Source organism: Mus musculus, chromosome 1 (genome assembly GCF_000001635.26).
Source record: "Mus musculus strain C57BL/6J chromosome 1, GRCm38.p6 C57BL/6J".
Taxonomy (NCBI): domain Eukaryota; kingdom Metazoa; phylum Chordata; class Mammalia; order Rodentia; family Muridae; genus Mus; species Mus musculus.
This window is the reverse complement of record NC_000067.6, coordinates 85,656,741-85,682,122: the sequence shown is the minus strand read 5'-3', so window position 1 is coordinate 85,682,122 and position 25,382 is coordinate 85,656,741. Positions and strand designations below refer to the sequence as shown.

At 43.6% G+C, this 25,382-nt stretch overlaps 1 protein-coding gene across 18 annotated transcripts in view; it reads right to left on the bottom strand.

Annotated features, from left to right (window-relative positions):
- Window positions 1-25,382, bottom strand: part of Sp100 (nuclear antigen Sp100) — a 60,051-nt gene that overhangs the window by 27,876 nt on the left and 6,793 nt on the right. For 12 of the 18 annotated variants that reach the window (XM_006529281.4, XM_017319442.2, XM_030252417.1 and 9 more), the window contains exons 2-11: window positions 22,261-22,420; window positions 19,482-19,650; window positions 18,526-18,597; window positions 16,779-16,844; window positions 15,120-15,209; window positions 12,041-12,121; window positions 8,352-8,498; window positions 6,857-6,928; window positions 3,014-3,064; window positions 984-1,037 (exon numbers count right to left, since the gene is read on the bottom strand). In XM_006529281.4, coding sequence (XP_006529344.2) covers window positions 984-1,037; window positions 3,014-3,064; window positions 6,857-6,928; window positions 8,352-8,498; window positions 12,041-12,121; window positions 15,120-15,209; window positions 16,779-16,844; window positions 18,526-18,597; window positions 19,482-19,650; window positions 22,261-22,420 — 962 coding nt within the window. The remainder of the gene's footprint in view (window positions 1-983; window positions 1,038-3,013; window positions 3,065-6,856; window positions 6,929-8,351; window positions 8,499-12,040; window positions 12,122-15,119; window positions 15,210-16,778; window positions 16,845-18,525; window positions 18,598-19,481; window positions 19,651-22,260; window positions 22,421-25,382) is intronic. The other 6 variants (XM_006529282.4, XM_006529286.4, XM_030252422.1 and 3 more) reach the window with 2 other exon arrangements.

Below are 25,382 nucleotides of genomic sequence, written 5' to 3'. Positions count from 1 at the left end.
GCTGGAGAAATGGCTCCATCTGTAAAGTTCCTCGAGCCTGACCCCCAATACTCATGTAAAAAACTAGGTTCATCATTTGAAATGCAAATGAAGAAAATATCTAATAAAAAAAACCTGGGTGCAGAAGTGGGTACTTATAATCCCAGAGCTGAGGAGACAGAGGCAGGAGGACACCCGAAGCCTGCTCACCAACCACCCTTTCTGAATCAGTGAGTGAGTTCCAGGGTCAACGAGACCACTCTTGTCTCAAAAAGTGAGGTAGAAAGATTTAAGATGGTAACATCAACCTCTGGCCTCTACTCACATGTGCAGGAGCACGCACGCACGCACGCACGCATGCACAGAGCGATCTGTATGAGTGTGTAGGAAGGCACAATCCTGCCAGTTTATGTGGTAGGGGTCAGCAATCCTGCAGCCTATGTGAGAAGGCAGGACAGACCTGCAGTCTATTTGGGAGGCACAGAGACAATCCAGTCAGCAGGCCAACCTTGCTTCCATCAGAGCTGCTGGTCAAGCTTGCTCCAAAAGCTGTCCCCAGTGCTGGGGGTGGAGACAACTCTATGGTGGTCATTCTCTTCTGTGTCTGTTTCTCGTGCCTCATGCCCCTTCAGAGATTTATTTGTGCACCATCTGCTCCCATTTCTGTTTATTGTGGAGTGGTGGGCATGGTGAATGACAAAGTAAATCTTTAAGACCTCAGGGCCCTAGACGATCATGTGGAACAAAGTGAACTTCTTCACTTAGGACCAACTTCATCCTCTTCTCTGGGGTAAAAAATGAGCCTGTACTGGGCTTGTGCTGTTGAATATTTTGAGATGTGTCATAGCAAATATCTTAAACTCACTTGAACCCAAAAAGCATCATCAAAATGATCTAAAATACCAGGTTAATTTTTTTAAAGGGTATCTAAAAATCAGAGTGATTTAGAGCTTTAGTAACACAGAGAAGTAATTGCTACATCTAGAATTTTAAATTGTTCTTACGTCCTGTCCTTTTCCGTCTTCTAATGATGATAGAGCTCTCAGTGTCAGAAGTATCTGGGACGAAAAGGGAAAATAAAACCAGTAATCTAGAACTAAAATGGTCATAGGAATTCTCTGACTACCTAAATAGTAGAGAGTGTATGGACTATAAAGATGCTTTCATGATCTTTTCTGTCAGGATGGAGATCCTGAGTCCTTTAATCCTCTCTGCAAATCATCCCACGAATTCAATATGTAGGGACTGATGGGTCTGGCATAGATGTAATAATACAAATGTAAAATGTAACAAATATAATAAAAAGAACACTGCCTTTCAACTACAATTATTCCACCAAGCCCCAATTCATAATAATTTTGAATGGAAAAAAAAATAGGACATGGCTGCTTCTCGGTGTGGTTAAGCGGGATCCTTGCAGACCATGTAGGGAGAGCATTGTCAGGGGCATTTGGAAGACTGTAGATGGAAAATGGCCAGCAGGCTGAAAGGGTCCTGAGAGGAGGTGGGAGCAGGAGCCAGAGAACAGAGAGGTGGGGCAAGTGCACCAAGAAATATCCAGGAGCTGAGCTGCCAGGAAAGGCAAGGCCAAGAGGGCAAGAGAGCTTTTGTTCAAAATGGCTGAGGTTAAATGGGATCAGAAGCAGGAAATGGGGGGTGGAGGGGTGGAAGGTGGGTTGCGGGTGAGGGGTGGGGGGAGGGGTGTTAGAGTAGGGACAGGGGTGAGAAGTGCTGGGAGGAGCCACAGGGGCTAAGTGAGACTTGTTCCAGGTTTGTTCAAGACCTGATAGATTTCTTTTGGTTTTTCAAAACCTCCAGATGGTCTCCCAGGTGGCGTATGGTATGCTGTGCCGTGTGGTCACAATAAAGCACGTCAGAGAGCAGAAGTTCTGAGATTAGATACTGAACTGGAGTGAAGACAAGTCGGCCTTTGCTTTTCACCCCAGTTCCGCAGCTCAGTACTGAGCTCCAGGCTTCTGAAAGCATTGTTTTATGGATTCGGACTCGGTGAAATGTAGTGGTTGGCGAGCATGGGGACCCGAGTTTGATTCAGAACACATGGGGTATTTTTGGTTTTTTTAAAGCCGCACATGATGCTCATAACCCCAGTACTAAAGACGTAGAGACACACAAGTCCTTGGGGCTCACTGGCCAACCAGCCCAGCATACTTGGTGGGCTCCAGGCCAGTGAACGTATCTGTTTCATAGATAACCACTGAGGAATGGCGCCCAAAAAATGACATCCTCTTTTCTATACACATGTGTGTGTGCATATACACAGAGACAAAGAAACAGAGAGACAGAAACAGACAGAGATAGAGAAGGTGTGCTATCCTAGTACCCTCTCACTGCAGAAATGTCACCGAGAGAGAGTCTCAGTGTAAGATGTGGAATAAAGGAAAAAAGAAAATCCTAGAAGGAAGAAAGTAGGAAAAAAGTTGCAAAGCTCTGGAATGCCAGGGTAGGAAGGTCTCTGCCCTTGGAACCATGTTTGTCCTTTCAAGTCTGTGTGACCTCTAAGTTAAGATTTTATCCTCACCACCTAAGCCTGAAGCTGAGAAACTTTCACCCCAGGGCCATCTCTGCTGGGACTGGCCCTCTGTTCCTTTTGGGGTCTTCTGTACATTTTAAATTCTGGTCAATAGGTTTTGACAGCAGCACTTTTCCTTCCGGGTCATTATGGGAGGGAGTATGAGGCAAAGATGAGACTCTTCTACCTGACTGTTTCCCTGATGACCACTGGGACTAGAGACCAGGTGACTCTTCATCTAAAAATCTGTAGGATGTTTATTGAGGGAAAAAAAATGGAACTCCAATTAAATATTAAAAGGCTTTTACTATATGAAATCATTAACATTTTGGACTCATCTGTTAAAGAACCTAGCCTGCCTGATTGACATAAAAGTTAGGGTAGGAATTACCTAAAATTAAAGGCAAATTTATGTTGTACTTTGAAGAATAGAGCCTAGAATTAGAGTCTCTTGTTGAATACACAGTTCATTCGCTCTCCTGAAGAGCCCTTATTTTCTCTTACCTCCTCCTCTGTCTCTTCTCAGTGTTGGAGGTTTTCTGGAATATGCAGGTGCTGTAAGATAAAAGGGAGAAAAGCTATTATGTGCTCTCAGCATCAAGCTCTGTGGCTTTAGATCAGATGAGCCTGCAGTCCTAGGCAGACTGACAGAATGTCCTCTTCACTGAATCTAGAGGCCCTTTGCCATAAAACTGGGACCCACAGTAGAATGCTGTGTAATTCTTTTTGTTGTCGTTGTTGTTTTATTTAGACAGGGTTTCTCTCATCCCTGGCTGTCCTGGAACTCCCTCTGTAGACCAGGCTGGCTTTGAACTCACAGAGATCCACCTGCCTCTGCCTCCCAAGGCCTAAGTCCTAGAATTAAAGACATGGTCACCACCGTCCATCTGCTCTTTGTTTCTGTGTGAGCATCTGACACGACTCTTGAGCATGAGTAGCTCGAGTTTTCTCATCTATAAATGAGCAATAGCCTAGTTATCTTGCCTCCCTGTTAAGACTCTATGATGGCTAGATGCTGCTTTGTTCATTAAAACCCAATTTAAAAAACTTAACATATGCCAACATCTTAACTATAATTTAGACAGGGATATCTGTCGTTGCTTTTAAAAATATTTATTTATTTTTTAATTTATAGGTATGAATGTCTGTCTGTGTGTATGTGGGTTGCATGCATGTTCCATGCCCTTGGAGATCAAAAGGAGGTCTCTGCCCTGGAGAGATGAACTGGTTATGAGTCACGTGATATGGGTGCTGGTAACCAAACCTGGGTCCTTTGAAAGGGCAGCAAGAGGTTTTGATTGCTGAGGCATCTCTCCAGCCCTTAGGCCAATTTTAATCTGCTCACTATAGAAATAGCATAACTTGTTTTTAAAGACCTTCTAAGCTACTGACTGATATCAGGATCACCGATCAACATAGGGATTCTATGCTTACTATGCCACAGCAGAAACTCAATGCATGATTTCACCTTGTTAGTATCAGTAGACATGATCTCGTGGAGTAAAGAGAGTGTCCTTCTACTAGCATTGTTTTGCTATATTTTATTTTATCTATCAGTTGGGCTTGTCCAGATAATAAACTATTCTGTGGTAGCTTTTGATTTCCCAGCCAGACCAGAGAAGAAACATGTAGAAGGTGGTACCCTGGGGTTGCTAAATCAAGGCTTGTAGAGAATGCTTCGATTATAATTCAAGACATTCAGTGCAATTTGGATACCTCATAGTCTAGAAGCTGCATTCTGATCATCTTAACTGGTACAATCCCGTGCCATGAGCATGTGGTTTCTCAATAAGTCATTGATATTGGTCACTGTACAAAAAGAATTCTTTGGAACCCTCTGGTTGTGAGCAAAAAAAACAGTACAGGAGAAAATTCACTAATAAGAAAAATTGGAAGCAGGCTGACATTCCCTTAGAAAGCCTGACCTCCATCCAGACCACATGGGTTTGCCTTCCTAAATCCCCAGCCCAGTAGGATGGTGAGACTCCATTTTGATCCCCAAGGCAGATGCAATTTGCTGGCAAGGGGCCATCTGACATCACCTAGCCCTTTTCTTCCTAAAACGTTGACTTCTTACCCCTCCTGTTCATCTTTCTGAATCCCCACCATCCTTGCCTCTGTGTCCTTTGTAGGGAAATCTTGAAAGTCTTATGTGGAAGAGCCTGAGTAGATAGTTCAGTTGATAAAGTTCTTGGCACACAAGCGTGAGGACCTGGCTTGGAACCCTATAACCCAAGTAAGGAGCTGAGCATGGTGGTTCATGATTGTCATACCAGAGCTAGAGAGAGATGGGGGAGGGTGGCTCTCTGAGGCTCTGTGGTTAGCCAGAGAAGCCTAATAGGTGAGTTCTAGTCCCCAAGTGAGAGGCTCTCTCTCCAAAAAACAGGATGGTTGTCTATTTAGGAGCAATACCTGATGTTGACCTCTGACTTCTATATTCACACATGAACATGAATGTGCATACACATGCACAAAGACATGCACACATACACATGAATGTACACACACATATGTGCACACACAGAGAGGCCTTGAAAAATCTTATGTTGAACATCCCCCATTGATCTGATACCTCCCACATGTCTATGAAAAATAATCTTTGCATTGAAACCATAAACACATTTGAGAGCTTAGTAGGTGGGGAGGTTTGCTTACACTAAAAGAGTATGTGAGTGGTCTAAAACCTGAAACATTTCTGCTTCCTTTAGAAGACACTCTGGCAGCTGGAATGAAGGCATCACTTAAGAGTTTGATCTTTTGTTACTGTTAAGACCAAGAAGCATTTTCATTTGATCTCAGGTCTTTCCCTAGTGTATTTTCCCCGAGGAAGCACATTTCTAAAATCTTCTGGATCTAATCAGATTTAAATTAGAAAGGGAAAATGAATCACTGAGGACACACTATAGAATCTTAAGTTTTCCAACAAAATAGATAGGGCTGAGATAATTCAACCGTTTGATTCTCACAAACACAAACACACACACACACACACGTGCACAGTCGTGTATTTCTGTTTGTTTTGAGAAAAAGTCAGGTGCAGTCAAGGATAACCTTGAGCCCTGCCCACTGAGTGCTGGGATTACAGGCTCATGATATCACACCTGAAAACCTTTCTATCTCACAGTTTATAAAAGGAATAACCTAGAATTCAGAAACCCGGTCTAGTTATCCATTTGACTTTGGAGAAGACGCAGGTACATGCCATCTATGGTTGCTTTTTTCAAGCTAGGAAAAAGGATGTTGATATCTGTTCTAGTTGTTCTTTAAGGATGTCGTAAAGAAGCGCACATTAGTTGTAAAGTATTTGGGGGAATTCCTCTGTAAGCCATGACCTGAAAAATTTTGTCAGAAATAATTCTTTGGGTCTTAGAATGTTTTATCTCAAGTTTCAATTCTGCTTACACAAGATAGCTTGATGAGTTTTCCTTGGACTCTAGTCTAAGTTTCTGAAAAAATGACATTATGACTTTCTTTTTTTTTTTTTTTTTAAAGATTTATTTATTTATTATATGTAAGTACACTTTAGCTGTCCTCAGACACTCCAGAAGAGGGAGTCAGATCTCGTTACGGATGGTTGTGAGCCACCATGTGGTTGCTGGGATTTGAACTCCTGACCTTCAGAAGAGCAGTCGGGTGCTCTTACCCACTGAGCCATCTCACCAGCCCAACATTATGACTTTCTAACAAAGGAATAGTAAGCTTTCTGCTTTCTATAGAAATCCTGGATGAGTCTAACATTTAATAAACTCGATAATCATTTAAACAGACAAACTCATGAGGCTGGAGGGATGGCTCAGTAGGCAAAGTGCTTGTTCCACAAGCATGAGGACCTGGTTTTAGATACCCAGAAGCCATGAGGTGAAGTCAGACACTGTAGAATAGGTCTGTGATCCTAAGGTTCAGGTAACAGGGCAGGAGGCAGAGATAGAATCCCTGGAAGCTTGGGGTCCAGCTAGCCTGGCATATGCAACAACAAACAGGAGGTTAGAAGTGGATGGGAAGGACAAACACCTGGGCATGTCTCATGACCTCTGTGAACACATGCATGGGCACACACACGTGGGCACGCACACACCCACACACAGACACACACACACATGACTGTTTCTATCACGACATCAATGGATAACTATATCTACTAAGAAGATCCATTGATTGATAAGCCTAATCCCCCAAATAGTATGTAATGATTTCCCTGCATTTCCCAAAAGAATCAAATAAAAATCAATGCACAGAACAGGTCCTAGAGATCCAGCATACAGAACAGACTTGGGACAAACCCCATCATAACACAGTAGCTTGTGACTCAAATATCCACAGCTTGCCTTGTTACCTGGGTCTCCTTACCTGGCTGGGAGGGGACTGTGGTTGTAGCTTCTGAGAAGTTCTCTCCATTATCAGAATCCCCACTGCTGAGTTCTGCACAAAGGAAAGTCTCTTAAGCATCTTAGGGGTGATAGCAGACCCACACAGCAGGGCACACCTGAGTGTGAGGACTAGGAAGGCCCAAACAGTTAACTCAAGGCTGTGAGCCCACCACTGGCACAGAGATGCTCCTTCTCAGTCACTGGCATGCATCTCCTCTGCACAGAGGTGCTCCCTCCCAGCCAAGACAAACTAAGCCTACAGCACCTGATAATCCCAGGTGGTCTCCCATCCAAGTACTAACCACACCCAACTCTCCTTAGCTTCCATGATCAGATGAGATCAGGCACGTTCAGGGTGGTAAGGCACTTCCCAAGCATTAACGTGTGTTGGGGGTGGAGGATGGGATATTGAATGGGATAGGTGGGTGTACTGACTGGTTTTGTGTGTCAACTTGACACAGGCTGGAGTTATCACAGAGAAAGGAGCTTCAGTTGAGGAAGTGCCTCCATGAGATCCAGCTGTTAGGCATTTTCTCAAGGGGGCGAGGGCCCATTGTGGGTATTGCCATCCCTGGGCTGGTAGTCCTGGGTTCTATAAGAAAGCAAGCTGAGCAAGCCAGGGGAAGCAAGCCAGTAAGTAACATCCCTCCATGGCCTCTGCGTCAGCTCCTGCTTTCTGACCTGCTTAGTTCCAGTCCTGACTTCCTTTGGTGATGACCAGCAGTGTGGAAAGTGTAAGCTGAATAAACCCTTTGCTCCCCAACTTGCTTCTTGATCATGATGTTTTGTACAGGGATAGAAACCCTGACTAAGACACTTCCCTGCCTGCCTCTTTCTTTCATTCCCATTTTGCTCCTTAGTTTTCTTCATGGCTCTGTCCATCACTCCTGTTCTTCATCTGGATCCAGTGACGGACAGCTTCATGTCTGTCTTGGGTATGTTTCCCTATCTACTTCTTCTCATGTGTATTTTGATTCCCTGATATATTTTCTCTCTCTTTTCCTTAAATTCTATTCCCCCTATACCAATCCCCATTTGCCACTTCTCTCTCTCTCTCTCTCTCTCTCTCTCTCTCTCTCTCTCTCTCTCTCTCTCTCTTTCTTCTTCTTCTTCTTCTTCTTCTTCTTCTTCTTCTTCTTCTTCTTCTTCTTCTTCTTCTTCTTCTTCTTCTTCTTCTTCTTCTCCTTCTCCTTCTCCTTCTCCTTCTCCTTCTCCTTCTCCTCCTCTTCCTCCTCTTCCTCCTCTTCCTCCTCCCTCTTCAGAAAAAAAAGTCCTCTGACCTCAACATTTATTAACCTCCATTTCTCATTTCTGCCTTTAATTTCCCCTACTTTCTTCTGCTAGTCTGAAGGTTGGCTTGGTGGGCCTCTTTCCCTTCCTGCCTCCTCCTGACTATGTGGGCTACCTCAAGGTCCCTGATAACATATGTAATCCCCTTGCCTGGATACTGTTTCAATTCTTTCCGTTATCCTTACCTATTATCTCAGAGTCCTCATTTTGGTTGGTCCTTGCTCGGGTTTGTTGGTTACCAGCCAAGGAAAATGATGAATTTTCCTTCTTTACATCTACCAGTTGCACAAAACAGGGATTAATCTGGAGTTCATAGTTGAGTTGCACAGCTCCTGGCCAAATTACAATTAATAAATTATTTTCAAGGACTGAGGAGACAACCCAGTTTGTAAAGGCTTGGTGTTTAAGCACAAGGACCCGAGTTTGAGACCCAGGATCCACATAAAAAGACGCATAAGTGGCAGCCATTTGCACTCCCAGCACTCAGCAGATATAGACAGGTGGATGCTGTGGCATCACTGGCCAGCCAATCACCAACCACCAACCACCCTAGCCTAATTAGTAAGCTCCAGGCCAATGAAAGACCTTGGTTCAAAAAAAAGGTGGACAATAGCTGCAAAGGACAACATAACCAGAGACTGACCTCTGGCCCCTGCACACACACGCACACATATACATACAGACAAGTACACAAATGTGCACACACACAAACACATACAGATATACACAAAGTATTTTCATTTAACTCTCTAGAAGAGCATTTTGAATACCATGAATGATCCCTCTTCCTGAAATTTCCTGCCCTCTCTGCTCTTAATCTTCCTTTCTAGCCATTCCTAGAATCCTTGGATAGAGAATTGATTTTGATATTTTAAAGATAAAAATTAACCAGGCATGGTGAGACACACCTGCAATCCCAGTTGGGGAAGGCTAAGATGGTGGGACATAAGTTCACAGATAGCCTGGGCTACAAAGCAAGACCCTGTTTCAAAAAAATAAATGAAGATAAAATTAAAAATTCTAACTTCAGTATAACATTTATATATAAAAATTGGAGGTAGATGATTATAAAGTGAAACTATCACCTGAATTAAAAAGCAGATGACCAGCACTCCAGAGGCCTCCAGGTGACACATTCTACTGTCCCCATGGTCTTTCTCATAGCCAACCACTATCTCCAGTTTTAAGACCTAGATTAATCTTGCTACTTATGTGATCAATATAAATGAAATCATAACCATCTTTTTAGTTCTCTATCCTTAAAGAAACCAAACACACCCAGATCTATACATGTACATATAAGTACTATATATATATTAATATGTTTTTGAGAGTCTTCTGTATTATTATTTTTGATGTTATAGAAATATGCTGACTTTCTTTGTTTCAATTATTTAGTTTTTAAGAATAATACTACTAGGAACGTCCTTTCGTGTGTATATGTGTATGTGTTGAATCATTTGTTTTGAGACAAGGCTTTATGTAGCCCAGGCCAATGATAACCTAGATCAGGATGACCTAGAACTCCTGATCCCTCCTCTTCCATCCTCCTTTCTCCTTAGTGCTAGGGCTGAGGTGTGAATCTTACTCCCAGCCTTTCCCATGCCGTCTTAGTGATTAGCACATATTTCTCCTCTTCTCTGCTGAGGAACGTAATCACTGAGCTCTGTGATATGTATGTTTTCAAACTTAAGAGATTACATCCAACTGCCTCCCCAAATCACATCATGCCCAGAAGCTGCAGAAGCTGAAGAGACAGGAACATAGCAAATGCAAGAATCTGAAGACAATAGGCACGTGGGGCAAGCTGTTAGGAAAAGAAGCAAGTGACAGGGATATGAGCATGGCCACCAACCCTCATTGCACCCCTCACTGTCTGATAATGCAGACAAATGATGAGAGCTACAGAAAGCATTGGGCTTTAAAAGCCGCATGAACTGGTTTGCATTTATTTTATTTTATTTTTACTTTATGTAAGTGGGTGTTCCCCCCGCCCCCCCCATGTTAGTTTATACATGCAGTGTCCCAGGAAGTCAGAAAAGGGTGTAGGATGCCCTAGAACTGGCCTTAGAGATGGTTGTGGAGCCGAACCTGGGTTCTCTGTAAGAGCTCCAGCCTTTATAATCATTGAGCTGTCTCTTTAGCCCAGCTCATTTTTGGAAGATCCTTCTTTGGCAGAAGACAAGAAATCTGAAGGGAACAACATGGAAGAGTCAGAGCCAAAGGGAATCGTGTTCCTCTAGTTTAAGTGAGTTTGATGAGGGTCATATATGGGATGCTGGGGACGGGAACGTACACACAGCGGCAGGCTGGAGATGCAGATGCCAAATAAGATGGAAGAAGCTTTAAGCCACTAAGTTGTGTGTGTGTTGGGGGGGGGGCATTTGTTATATTATTGAGCAGAAGGCAACAAAATAGCCGCCACAGACAGACATCCTTCAGGTCTTTAGACACTTGCAAAAAGTAAGCCAAGAAAGAAGACAGGCCTGGGCTAGACCAGTGTGTTTAGGAATCAACAGATCATGCACAGTGGTTAAGCCCAAGAAAAGTGGGGTTTTCTGTAATCTGGGGGATCAGAGGCTCATGGTGCTAAGGGGATGTATTACCCTTCTCAATGGAGATAACATGCTAATTTCTGTCATTTTTTACAGTCCATTCTGCCCACTTTCCCTCATTGTCTCTCTGTGGCTTCCCCCATCTGGCCCTATTCTTGATATCTGTTTATCTTTCTATCTTTCTCTCCTCATACTTTGCCCCCTCTATATGTTTTACATTTGTTTCTTTGTTTAGCACATGTGCACCACAGTGTGTGTGTGACAGTCAGAAGACATCTGTGGGAATAACTTCTCTCTTTTCTACCAGGTGTGGCCTGGAACTTGAACTCAGGTCACCAGAATTGAGAGCCACTTTACTGGCCCCCACTGTTTTAAATGTCAGTTTATTTCAGGACCAGAACCAGTGTGAGACAGCAATGGTACTTTGAGCGTAAGACTAAGGAGGTGAAGAGTCTGACATGAAGAAAAAACAGTACAAAATTTCCTCAAAAAAAAAAAAACCCTGAAAATAGAACACCATGTGATTTGACAATCCTCTACTGTGAACATAACCCAGAGAGTTAAAATCAGTCTGCTAAAGGGGTCAAGTCACAGCTTGACAAGCTCCACATCTGGAATCAGCCTAAACAACTTCCAGCAGCTGGAGAAAAATGCAGTATCCACACAGGATCGACTTCCAGGTAGCCTTAAAACAAAGGAGACGCCGTCAACTGAGACAACTCAGATGAAGAAGAACATTACACGGAGCAAGCCAGGCACAGAAAAGCTGCATGATTTCACTTAGGTGGCATGTGAAGGATCCGACTCAGAGAGGGTAGAGTGGAGGTGAGGAGGGGAAATTCAGTCAAGAAGAATAACTTTAAAATGGTCCATTGTACAACATGATAAAAATATACTGTGTTCTCAAGAAATTTCTGAGGTAATGCATTTTAAGTGTTCTTACTACAAAAAAAAGGGGGGGGGGTAATACTCATACCTTGATGTAGCCATTCCACAGTGACTATTTAAAATATCACACGGCCTCTGAGATTGTGTGTATGTGTGTGTGTGTGTGTGTGTGTGTGTGTGTGTGTGTGTGTGTGTGTGTGTATGAAAGAGAGAGAGAGAGAGAGAGAGAGAGCGAGAGAGAGAGAGATGCTGGGAATGAACCAAGGACCTCACCCATGCTAGACAAACATTCCACTACTGAGCTATACTGCCAACCCCAAATACGCATAATACTTTTTCAATAGTCAAATTTGAAAACGATTAAGATTTTTTAAACAAACAAACAAAACAACATCTGAAAAAGCAAAGTCAGGAAGGTAAGCAATAATTACTTTCTTCATTCTGAGGCAATAGGCTGCAAGACTCTGGGGTAGCATCTCTGTTATTCAGTTGGACTTGGAGTTCACAGGAATCTGAAGATAAAAAGACCATTGGTGAGATCCCACAGAGCCTTGCTCTTTCCCAGCTTCCATCATTATCCCTCAGCCTGCTTTTCATCTCTTGATTCTACTTGTAGCCTAATCTGCACACATGGCTCTCCCAGGCCTGGAAAGCATCTGTGCTTTGTGACTCTGTGGACAATACCTCTGACTCTTGCTGTTAGCCTCTTTTCCCCAGCAAGGCTTTTCCAACTCTTTCCTGCCTTTTGAGTTTCTTTGCCAACCACCGGCTCCAGGTCTCAACAGTACAGCAAGTTCCATCCTTGCCTCTTCATGCCTAAATATTTTCTTCCTGCATCAGACATCAGCCCGTTCCTTTGCCTCCCTCTCAGAGTTTCTGAGCCCTTCACCTTGGGTCCATTTTACCCCCTGGCACAGAACCTGGGCCTCTAGGCATGAGTACTGGTTTCCTTTCCAGTTCATTAGCATTGTTGTTGGTGTGGGTGGGGGCATCTCTTCTCACTGCCCTAATATGTATGGTTTCACACCAGTCTTCTGAGAGTTCACCTTCAGGCAAACTAAAAACTAGAAAGGATTTTGTTTTATAAACACTTATTTCTCCATTGCATCAGGATCCAATAGGAAATGAGAGACTACTCTGAAGACAGAGAGGGTTGAAAACTCTGGGGGGAGGGGCTAAAGGAGCCTAGAAGATAATGACAGGGTGATTAGGTAGTCAGAATCTGGAGCAGGGTTAGCTTGAAGGAGGGACTTGGAGGAGGGAAGGGTTGGTTGGGGCGAGGGTTTAAACTGAGGCCCAAAATAGGGATGGAGGAATCCTGGGGTTTGCTTTCTCAATTCTCTATAAGCATCTGCAAATGTCACTCTTGTTAGGAACACTGTAGGAAGCTGTTTAGAAAGGAATCTTGTCAAAACAGGGGCCTGAGACCAGGTCTGAGCCAAGCATGGGCTGAGTGGGGACCAGGTCCCAGAGCAAACAAATTCAGGACTGACACCTTCTCTTTCCCTACAGGGAACCTCCCTGGCGCATAGCAGATTCTGTCTTTCCAGCCCATTCTAGTCCCCTAAACTCAACAGTATGTGAATGAATAATATAGTATGCAGTACAGTTTCATGTTTTTTTTTCTGTTTAGTATTTTCTAAAAAAAAAAAAAGTTAAGTTCCAGAGAAAAATAATTGAAATAGAAGCCTTAACATGGGATGTGGCCCTGGCTGTGTACTTTATGTCCCAATCTACAGGTTAGAGCTGCCTTTCAGGGTCATGGGTTGATTACAGTCCTTACCCCATGAGTGTGCACCACAGTCCCTGTCTCTGTTGGCTCAGACTATTGGATTGATATACAGATCGATGGCTAATTGTTCACTCTTCAGCCCATCTGAGTGGATTGTTATTTATTGAATCCTGCCATGGACATCATTAGGATGCCATTTCCAGATAGAGTTGTTCCAGACCATACACTCAGGAAGAATTCACTGGTTTTCCCTGCATTCCTCTTCCCCACTGTACCCCTCCTCCCCACTGCATCCCTTCTCTCCACTGCACTCCTTCTCCCCACTGCACCCCTCCTTCCCACTGCATCCCCATCCCCACTGCACTCCTCCTCCCCACTGCACTCCTCCTCCCTACTGTATCACTCCTCCCCACTGCACTCCTCCTCCCCACTGCACTCCTCCTCCCCACTGCACCCCTCCTCCCCACTGCACTCCTCCTCCCTACTGTATCACTCCTCCCCACTGCACTCCTCCTCCCTACTGTATCACTCCTCCCCACTGCACTCCTCCTCCCCACTGTACTCCTCTTCCCCACTGCACCCCTCCTCCCCACTGCATCCCTTCTCTCCACTGCACTCCTTCTCCCCACTGCACCCCTCCTCCCCACTGCACTCCTCCTCCCTACTGTATCACTCCTCCCCACTGTACTCCTCCTCCCTACTGTATCACTCCTCCCCACTGCACTCCTCCTCCCTACTGTATCACTCCTCCCCACTGCACTCCTCCTCCCTACTGTATCACTCCTCCCCACTGCACTCCTCCTTCCCACTGTACTCCTCTTCCCCACTGCACCCCTCCTCCCCACTGCATCCCTTCTCTCCACTGCACTCCTTCTCCCCACTGTACCCCTCCTTCCCACTGCATCCCCATCCCCACTGCACTCCTCCTCCCCACTGCACTCCTCCTCCCCAGTACATCACTCCTCCCCACTGCACTCCTCCTCCCTACTGTATCACTCCTCCCCACTGCACTCCTCCCCCCCACTGCACCCCTCCTCCCCACTGCACTCCTCCTCCCTACTGTATCACTCCTCCCCACTGCACTCCTCCTCCCCACTGCACTCCTCCTCCCACTGCATTCCCCCTCCCCACTGCACTCCTCCTCCCCTCTGCATCACTCCTCCCCTCTGCATCCCTTCCCTTTGTTCATCACTGACCACAATCCCACCCACTCATTGCTTCTTATTCCCACCCTGTGTACCTGCGGAAAAACAGTCAAGAATTCAGGCTCTTAGATATTGCTATCTTTTCAAATGCTAAAAAAAAGTTCAAGTGGAAGATTTTGAAATGTATAACAATTATATCAAATGCCACTCTGGAAAGCTGTTGTTTTGCTTGTTTCAGTTTATTTTTGTATGGAGCTGTGGTGGTGGATAGAGAGATGGCACAGTGGTTAAGAACACTTGCTGTAATGCAGAGAGGACCTGGGTATGGTTTCTAGCACCCACATGGTACCTCACAACTGTCCACGACTCCAATGTCAGGGTATCTGACACTGTCTTCCATCATCGTAGGGAACACATGGTATATATACATAAATGCAGACAATACCACACACACACATAAAACAAAACAATCAATCTTTTAAAGCATTTTAGAGTTTGAAGTGTTAATTTTAGAAAATTTCTTTTTAAGTGGTTTATTCCACCTAGAACCTCCACAGAAAGTCTTCCAAAGTGCTAGACATGTGTTTCCAGAGACGAGTCATGGGAAAGGAATAAACACTAAAGCACACATACCAAGGTGACCTGGTGATTCGGCAAGCTGATGATTCTCAGTTTGGTTTGCCTGCATGAGGTTGGAATTTCTTCTATCATTACTTCTCCAGCCTGAGGAATAATTGATAATTCATAGTCAGTATACATGTTAGATACACAGACAGAAGAAAATACCCATTTAATGCAGTGGTGAGAACTCTGGATTCTGGAAGTAGGTACAAGTGACTCTGACAGAGAATCAACAACAACAACAATAACAAGAAATGCCTGCAACAGCGTTGAAAGAATAAACACATCTATGAATGCCCTTCACAGTGTCACTTAACATCCCTCTGTAGCATGTACCATTGTCACATCCCTTTCACAGGAGATGACACCAGGGCCCAGACAGGCCAGGTAACCTGTCTAGGCTCACAAAGGCAGAATTTCAACTCAGACATTTCTACTTTGCCAGGATCTTAAGGCATAACTGAATCCCAATACTTAGTTGGGTGAAGGATTAGAACCCCTGAAATGAACTTTGCATCCTCTGAAAATGGGGTGACACATCATCATCTTTAAGTTATTGAGAAGATAAATGCAATACCTATATCAATATCCAATATATCAGAAAAGAAAACCATTATAATCAATGCCTTGAATTTAGAATATTCTGAATTAGTAATAGTTTAAATAGATATTCAATTAAGGAAGTAGACAGATTAATTAGAACATCAAAGGGAGCCAGGCAGTGGTGGTGCCTGCCTTTAATCCCAGCATTCTGCATGCAGAGGCAGGCTGATCTCTGTGAGTTCAAAAGCCAGCCTGGTGTACAACTCCAGGACAGCCAAGGCTATACCGGGAAAGCCTGTTCAAACAAACAAATAAAAAAACAACAACAATAGAAAAAAAAAAACCCGAAGGATTTTTTTTAGTGATCCATCTTGTCTAGAGTGGGATTCCCAGCCCGTTAGCCCAGTGATAGCAAATGAAGCATCATATAGGGGGTCCAGATGTGTTATGATCTGATGAGGTAAACCCAAGGGGGACCATGTGTTGCCTCACAGAAGGAGCCTTCTCATCACACCCTTCTAACCACCGCTGGACATAAGAGCAGAACAGGTAAGCAGTATCCAGTCATAGTCAAGCAAAGCACAGGCAAACCACTGTGGATCTGCATATACAGGCAACACCTACAGAAGCCGGAACCCTTTCTATGCAACCCAGGAGCCCAAGGCCCCAAAATTTAAACCCTAAACTTGGAGAAAGTATGGATGTAGATAATGTGGACATCAGAAACACAAGGAAAGAGCATCCCCACGCTCACAGTGTATGGGTGACTTTTCAGTTCCGTTGTATTTTGTTTGTCAACAAAACAAGATAGGATCATCTGAGACGAGGGACTCCCATCTGAGAAAATTTCTCTTATCTGATTGGCCTGTAGGCAAATCACTGGGGGACTCTTCCTTAATGACTGACATGAGAAGGCCCAGCCCACTGTGGGTGGTATCACCCCGTGTAGGTAGTCCTAAGATATGGAAAAAGGCAGGCTGAGCAAGCCAGTAATCAACATTCTGTAAGATGTACTAAACCCTTTCCTCCCCAGGTTGCTTCTGATCATGGTGTTTCATCACAGTAACAAAGGCAAACTGGGATCAATGGTAGGAGACAGCAATGTTTATAGAGTCAGCAAGAACTGACCTTCAGATGCGGAGAGATCTAAGGATGACCCATTCGGGCTTCCTTGAGAATAGCTGGCACCAGGTCCTAAGGAGAAAAAGAAAAACCAAGATGTTGATTTCAGAAGTTGGAGCAGAAGGGTTTCTTATCTTGACGAAAGGGCTAAATAGCCCATCGAGGCACCAATCCAGAGCTCATCTGGAGTTGTTAGGTTCCCCCTGATTCTTGAGGTCAGACTCAGGTCATGGAGTAGGATACAAGGATCATCCCTGGCTGAGTGGAGTCCTGCCTGGGCCACGCTAGCACCTAGAGATGACTGGTCTTCATATCCCTGACTAAAGGATGCCCACATGGGTCCCCAGAGCTTCCCTGCCCTGTGGCCTTACATGAGTTCCCAGGAGTCCTTGGACCCTATCTCCTTTCACACAATAGCCTCCGAGTGAGTATATATCAGATGGCTCATCCTTGTTGGCCTTCTCCTCAGGATTCAGTGACAGCTTGCCTCCCTTCCCTTCCATTCTTGCTTCCTTCCTATGTTTTCTCTCCGTATTTCCCCCATGGCTGTTTCATGTTTTCATGATTAGCAGTACATGCTCAAGAACACAGACCCTGCCTCCAGAATGCCTGGATTCTTGTTGCTTTGTTTGACCCCGTGAACACTCCACACATGGTCTCTCCCAATTTTAGCTTCCTCCTCTATAAACTGGCCATCTGAATGATACCAATCCTTAATGGCAGCTGGGTTAGACAGGAATCAAGAGTAGATGCTAAGCAAAGCAAAAAACTAAATGGATCTTTCTGTCATTGTCTTTCATTCTTTCTGTTTATTATAACACTGAGCCCCTTATCTGAATTTAAACCATAAGACACCCTGCTGGTGTCTGAAGATATAGTTGCTGTGGGTAAATCCCACCTATCACACATCTGTGGTAAGAGATGTAAGGATACACAAAATAACAGGAGCATCTCTCTAACAGAGTGTTTCCTCTTTGAGGCTACCTGGACCATAATGCTTCACCCTTCACAGTTTAAAATGGATCATCTCCTTCAGGGACTTTTCTAAACTGCAGTGACTTCTGAGTACTCAGTCTCTTTCAGTCTGGATTCCTGACACTGGCCTCAGATTGCTTCATCGTGGGTATCAGGATGATCCTCTGATGTCATGGTTGCTCTGCCAAGATCCTACTTCCCATTAGAGGCTGGTCAAAGTTTTCATCTCAAGTGCCTCTTCCTTCCAAGGCTCATATATTAGAGGTCTGCCCCTCAGAATGGAATGAATGGATTCTGGTGATATCATTAATCAGCAGAGCCCAGTAGAAGAAATTTGGATCACCAAGGGTGTACCTTTGAAGGGCCACAGGTACCTCCTCTCTTTCCTTACTCCCAGGACCCCATAAAGTGAACAACTTTGCTTCACCCAATCCCTTACTTTGAAGTTCTGCCCCACCATAGACCTTACGTGATCAAACCATCTGGACTAAAGTCTCTAAATCCATGAATCCAAAGAAATTGACTAGCCATGTTGTTTTGTTTTTGAGAGAGTTTTCCTATGTAAATTGGCTGGCCTCAAACTCACAATCCTCCTGCCTCAGGGTTTTGCATGTCCAGCTCCTCCTTGGTAATTTGTCCCAGTACAGGAAAGCTAACACCAGGCTCATACCCACTGCCCACCTTGCTGTCTCTATTTCTTCTCATTCACACTCTTCTCATGGTCACCTTTATTTCCTAGTCTCAGATGAGATAAGAAACTTTCTGCAGGTGTAATTACCTTGTTCAAGACTTAGCTGGGAGTTTGGGTTCCCTCCATCAATTCCTTGGAAACACAATTCATTGGGAAACACTGAAGTGGGAGGAAAGGAAGAGGGAAGAAGAGGAGGAAACCATTAGCCATCTCTAGCAGGGACCAGGGGCAGTTTTTCAAAACTACACATTTAGGAATTTATAGCCCTTCAGTCACTCCAAGCTCAATGGGTTTCCTATGCCTAAATTCATCCATCATGCCCTGGGAGAGAGAAGACTCCCACAGTCAACTTTATTCTGCCCATATAGAAAAGAGACATTCAAGGTCAAGAACAAAAGAGGAAAACAAACTCTGTGAGCTGTGTTCCTCTTCCAGTGTTCAGAGGGCAGCGAAGATATATATCACAACAGGTAAAATAGAAGAAAAACATGACTTCCAGGGTATCACAATGGTAAGAAGAAACAAAGGCTTTCATGGATCAAAGGTCTAGGATCTGGCACATACCAAAGGGAAGTCCCAGGCAGCTTTGAAGATGGGCAGGACGGGGTTGAAGAGCTAACTCACACATTGTTGGTTTCTATGAGCATGAGGTGCTATACTAAGATGGATCCTGCACCCACAGCTGAGTCGTCACTCAAGGTGGGCGGTAACCAATTTGATGGACTGCCATGTAAGAATGCCCACTGAGAGACACAACAGTGCTACCCTACTGACAATCAGCACTTCTAATCCTACCCTCTTCTACATAGCCTGATGATGGTATGCCTCCTATTGTCCTGAGAGCCTAAATGCCCAGCGGCAGAGCTCTGGAGGGTGTCAGCCATTAGTCATAAGTTTTCATATGATTCATGACACAGTAGTCTTGTTAACTGTTATATCCTCAATTGCTCTGCATTATATATGGCACATGATAAAAGCTTAATATACATTTGTTGACAACAAAAAGGACTGTGCTCTCAAGGAGCGATATAAAACCCAATTACCACATCCAAAGCTTCTACGAATGAGATTCAAATCGGGGTACTTCTCCATGTTGACCTCATTGAACAATTCGCACAGTACCGTCATGTCAAATTTCTTCTCCAGTTCCTCCAGGGCTCTGTAGATCACTTTGTCCACAGGGACCAGCGATCTACAGGAATCTAGCAAATCCTTAAATAAAAATATTGAATAGAGAAAATTTCAGTGCAGGCTTCCATGTCACAGAAGAGCCCTAGAAAAATAATTATAGTTAGGGTACCTCAATCCCCTCCAAACGTATCTTCTAAGGGGAAGCTTTATATTTGCATGACTACTTCATGAAACAAGTAAATATTGTCTCTTTGAAAGTAATCACTGGTGACTTTGGGATACCATACTCATTTATATTACATGTAAGAAGGGCCAACTTTGAAAGGAAAATATGGGCTAAAGGTCAACTATGGGGCTATCTCTCAGTGGGTGGAGGCACTTGCCATTAATCCTGGTAGTCTGAGTTCCATCCCTGGGACTCAGATCATCATCTGAATCTGAAGAAGAAACCAACTAGCCACATTTGGTCTCTTACTTCTCCATATGCACAGCACCTGACTCATACAAATATGCCCACACAATACAAAGATACACACACAGCTCATAAGTAGATAAACAATATATTTAATTGTTTTTAGATGTGTAGAGGGGCTGAAGAGATGGCTCGGTGGGGTGAGAGTGCTTGCTACTCTGGCAGAGGACCCAAGTTCAGTTCCCAGCACCAACGCAAGAGCTCACGAACATCTGTAACTCCAGTTCCATGTGATGATTCAGTGTTCCTTTCTGGCCTCTATGGGCACCAGACACACAAGTGCTATGCACACATAGATGCAGGCAGAATAGGTGAACACAAAAGAATAAAAATAAATATGTTCTTTTTAAAGACTTATGTATTTATTTTATATATGTGAGCACACTGTAGCTGTACAGGTGGCTGTGAGTCTTCATGTGGTTGTTGGGAATTGAATTTAGGACTTCTGCTCGCTACAGTTGGCCCCACTCACTCCAGTCAACCCTGCTCAGTCCCTGCTCGATCTGGCCCAAAGATTTATTTATTATTATAAATAGGTATACTGTAGCTGTCTTCAGACGCTCCAGAAGAGGGTGTCAGATCTCATTATGGGTGGTTGTGAGCCACAATGTGGTTGCTGGGATTTGAACTCAGGACCTTCGGAAGAACAGTCAGTGCTCTTACCCACTGAGCCATCTCGCCAGCCCACTTTTTTTTTTAAGGAAGGTAAACTGATGTATATCTCATAGTAAGACTACTTTTGAAATAGACTTGGCAGTCTATTTTGTTGTTGTTGTTGTTTGTTTGTTTTTTGTTTTTCAAGACAGAGTTTCTCTGTATAGCCCTGGCTGTCCTGGAACTCACTTTGTAGACAAGGCTGGCCTCGAACTCAGAAATCCGCCTGCCTCTGCCTCCTGAGTGCTGGGATTAAAGGCGGGCGCCACCATGCCCAGCTGGCAGTCTATTTTATTAACAGGACACGTTCTGGCTTCCTGATTAATCCTGATTTATCGTGAAGGAAATAAGAGGTCCAATCCCTCTAATTTCGAACCCTACTGGAGAGTGGCATATTCATAAGGCAAAAGAAACACTAGAGGGGCTAGAGAGACGACTTAGTGATTAAGAGCAGTGGCTGCTCTTCCAGAGGTCCTGAGTACCCATATGGTGGTTCATAAGCATTTGTATAACTATAGTTCCAGAGGATCTGGTGCATTCTTTTTTGATTGCCAAAGGCACCAGGGCCACAAGTGGTACACAGATATACATGCAGACAAAACACTTACACCTGCAAAATAACAACAGTGTTTTTAAAATTTTTGTCTGAATTAAACACTCTGTACGTCTTATTGTTCTCAAAGCTAGGTTTTTAAAATAAACATTTATTAAACTAAAATGTACTAACTGAAATCTCATGAAGTCAGTTTGATAAAATAATTGGACAGTTCATTAAAATCACCTTTGATTTTTAGTTTATTTCTTTAGTTTAGATTGGTTTAGTTTTAATTGCATATATTACATGGTATGAAATGCACGAGACATTGCTCGTCCATGGAGAACCCCTATTCTGACCTAGCTCATCTTCAGCAATATTCACTGATGACAGAAGTTGACATGGAACACCATTCCCTCAGATAGAAGCAGTACCGTCTCCTGAGGCCTTGGCTTCTCATCTCCCTTAATCCCTAGAGAGAACACTTCCAGAAATATCTTCATGATAAGTATCAGTTATAGGAAACCCAGATTTTAATTTTAATTCATAGTTGATGAATTTATTATTGTAACTGATACCTCTACAAAATGCTATGAAAATCCATGAGCTTTCTTGGTCAAAATTTAGTCCTGGGGCTGGAGAGATGGCTAAGTGTTTCAGAGCATGTGTAGCTCTTGCAGAGGACCTGGATTCCATTCCTAGCATCCACATCAGGTGGCTAACAACTACCTGTAACTCCAGTTCCAGGGAATCTGGAGACCTTTTCAGGGCTCTGTGGGTATCAGCTCCTATGTAAACATGCACACATGCACACACACACACACACACACACACACACACACACACACACACACACACACACAGGAACACATAAACACACACATACATGTAAGAAACGAAATCTTTTTTAAAAATTAAGTCCAACCTTAAAACCGTGTCAGTCATCTGACTTGAAGTTTGAATTGGGATATCAAAGTGTAACTTAATTTGGAGCTTCTTTACCAGGTTATGATGAAGTAAATTTACTTACTTCATACATTTTACCAGTGATGAATTCATGGTCTCGGAGGCTCTCAAGAAAAGGAAATGTACTTCTTATCGCATTAGAAATGGCCACTTTCTGTGTCTTGAAGTGCTTTAACATACATTCAATGAGATGCATCTCTGTGTTCTCCTGTTCAGTGGACATCCTAGAGGAGAAAATACCATGGGAAAATGGTTGTCAGTACAATAGATGATTGTGGAAACTATAAGGTTTTATATATGAAAGAAAAACTTCAAAGAACTAACATACATAAGATAAATGTCTTGAGTTAACCCCAATGCATCAACAGCTGAACTGGAAGCTATGGGTTCAATCGAGGGAGACCCTGCCTCAATGTACAAGATGGAGACCGATGGAAGAGGAAGCTCTGCATGGACCTCTGACTTCCTCACACATGTGTACACACATATATGTGCATCTGCACAGACATGAGCTCTCACACATGTGAATGTTTGTATATACATGCATATATACTGCAGACCACAGACATACAAAAATAAAGTTAAACACAAAGCTAATTATGATTTTAAAATTCTACTACTTGTTGTCCTCATATAGAATTAGTGAAAAGTAATATTCCCACCGAAATATATGGAAATATTTCTGGAGGTATTGTTGATAGCTGAAAAATAGAAGCCATTAAAATGGCCTTTAATTGGTGAGTAGAAAAATAACAGTAGACAATTTATGCAATGAAATATTATGGAATAAAAAGGGACAAAATGCTAATACATTCTACAATGTGGATGAATTTCAAAAACATTTATTCCTTAATGAAAGAAACCAAACACAGAAGGCTAAATAATGTATAATTCCATTTGCAAGAAACGCCAATAAATGAAATCTATGCAGAAAGATGCATTAGTGGTTGCTTGACTTAGGGGAACAAGAATGGACTGCACATAGCTGCAAGGGATTCTTTTAGGGATGGAGGAGGTCTACATCCTAAACTAATACTGTGGTGCTGGGTGTACAGCTCTGTAAAAAGTCATTGCATTTATATTCAAATATATAAAATGAAAGTGGACACTCAAAAGGCTGCACAGAGTGAGAAAGGCTGCACTGTTTTCTCTGGTGTACAAGAAAAAGAGGAAATGTGACTAATGAACACACAGTATGTCCTGTTTAGTTTGGATTATTAAATTGCGTTTGTTTGGTTTTTGTCAACTTGACACAAGCTAAAGTTCTTTGAAAAGAGGAACTTCAATTGAAAAAGTATACCTCCATAACGGTTGCCTGTTAACATGTCTGTGTGGCATTTTCTTGATTGATGATTGATGTGAGTGGGCACAGCTAACTGTAGGCACCACCACCTCAGGACAGGTTGTTCTGGGATATGTAAGAAAGCAAGTTGACCAAACCAGTAAGCTATGCCACGGTGTCTGCTTCAATTCCTGCCTCCAGGATTCTGCTTGAGTTCCTGCCCTGACTTCCATGATGGACTATGATGTGGAACTATAAGCCAGTTAAACCCTTTCCTTCCCAAATTGTATTTAGTCAGAGTGTTGTATCACTGCCACAGAAACCACGCTAAGAGACTACCTGAGTGATGTTTCCACAGTCTGACTAGGAATGCCAGGAAGTGACAGACAGCATTAAGTAGAACAAAACAACAACAACAACAAATCTTGTTGATGTCAGGATGTCTATGACTAAGTCCCCAATACAGAATGACCAACCAGCAACTACCACCCATCCACAATCAAATACAACAACTGGAAGATGAAACTAACCTTACCCACAGGCCACCAAAGCCATGTGTGAAGGGCAAGAGAAGCATTGGCTTTGGCTGCATTGTCCCTCCTCAGTCTCCTCCTTAGCCTTACCAAGATTGTGACCCTGGACCTAAGGTCTCTCTATACTGGGAACCAGTATAGAAACAAACATAGAGCTCCCCAGAACTCTGTCCCAGTGGATGTCTCCATCTGTCTTGCTCAATGAACACTGAATGGCTCAATAGACCACTGGAAAACAACAAACAGAGCAGAATGATAAGATGGGGGGGGTTTGCAGCTGTGTCTCCACTATCAGTGGCACTCTTGGTGGGAGAGCCCAGTCAGCTGTTCTGCTCTGCCAAGGCAGCCCATCTGTCCAAGGAACATACTTACCATTCCTGCCTAGCCAGCAGGTCAGTCTGGACACACTGTCTGTCTGCCTGTCTACTCCCCAAGACAGTGTGTTGTCTCTATCTCATAGCAGAGTGTTATTTGGCTCTACCTAACTAAGCAGCAAGTAACCCCATCTGGCTCAGAGCCTACCTATGGCCTCAGCTAGCAAATAGCCAAACAGGCAACCTGGCTAACTTCATAGCATAGCTTCTAGACTTAGTAGACCAAGGATCCCAAGTAATCACCAATTCCAGGCTCAGAAGAAGCCAGCTGCTGTCAGAGATATAATGGGTAACACAACTGACAGCCTTTCCTTCCGGCGAAGGATAGCTTTTGGCACTTGTGTCTAAGGAGCATAAACTATCAACTTGTCTGGCTACTGAGCCTCCTTTATATAATTCATGAACAGAAAACCAAGCCAGAAGACATTCCACAAATGTCAGGCACTTCCTGTCACTCCATGTCTTAGTCAGGGTTTGTATTCTTGCACAAAACATCATGACCATGTAGCAAGTTGGGGAGGAAAGGGTTTATTCAGCATAGGCCTTCATCACCAAAGGAAGTCAAGACAGGAACTCACACTGGAGGAACTCACACATGGAGGGATGCTGCTTACTGGCTTGCTTCCCCTGGCTTTCTCAGCTTGCTCTCTTATAGAACCCAGTACTACCAGCCCAGGGATGGCACCACTCACAATGGGCCCTTCCCCCTTGATCACTAATTGAGAAAATGCCTTACAGCTGGATCTCATGGAGGCATTTCCTCAAGGGAGGTTCCTTTCTCTGTGATAACTCTAGCTTGTGTTAAGTTGACACACAAAAATCAGGCTTTACACCCCCACTTAGGTGAAGCAAAGCAAAAATTTCAACATTTGCAAATGGATAACTGGACTACATCTCATGAATAGAATACAGGACATATCACCCCCAACGGATGCAGAAAAAGCTTTTGGCAAACTCAGGATGCTTTCATGATAAGAATCAACCTCACAAAAGGTTT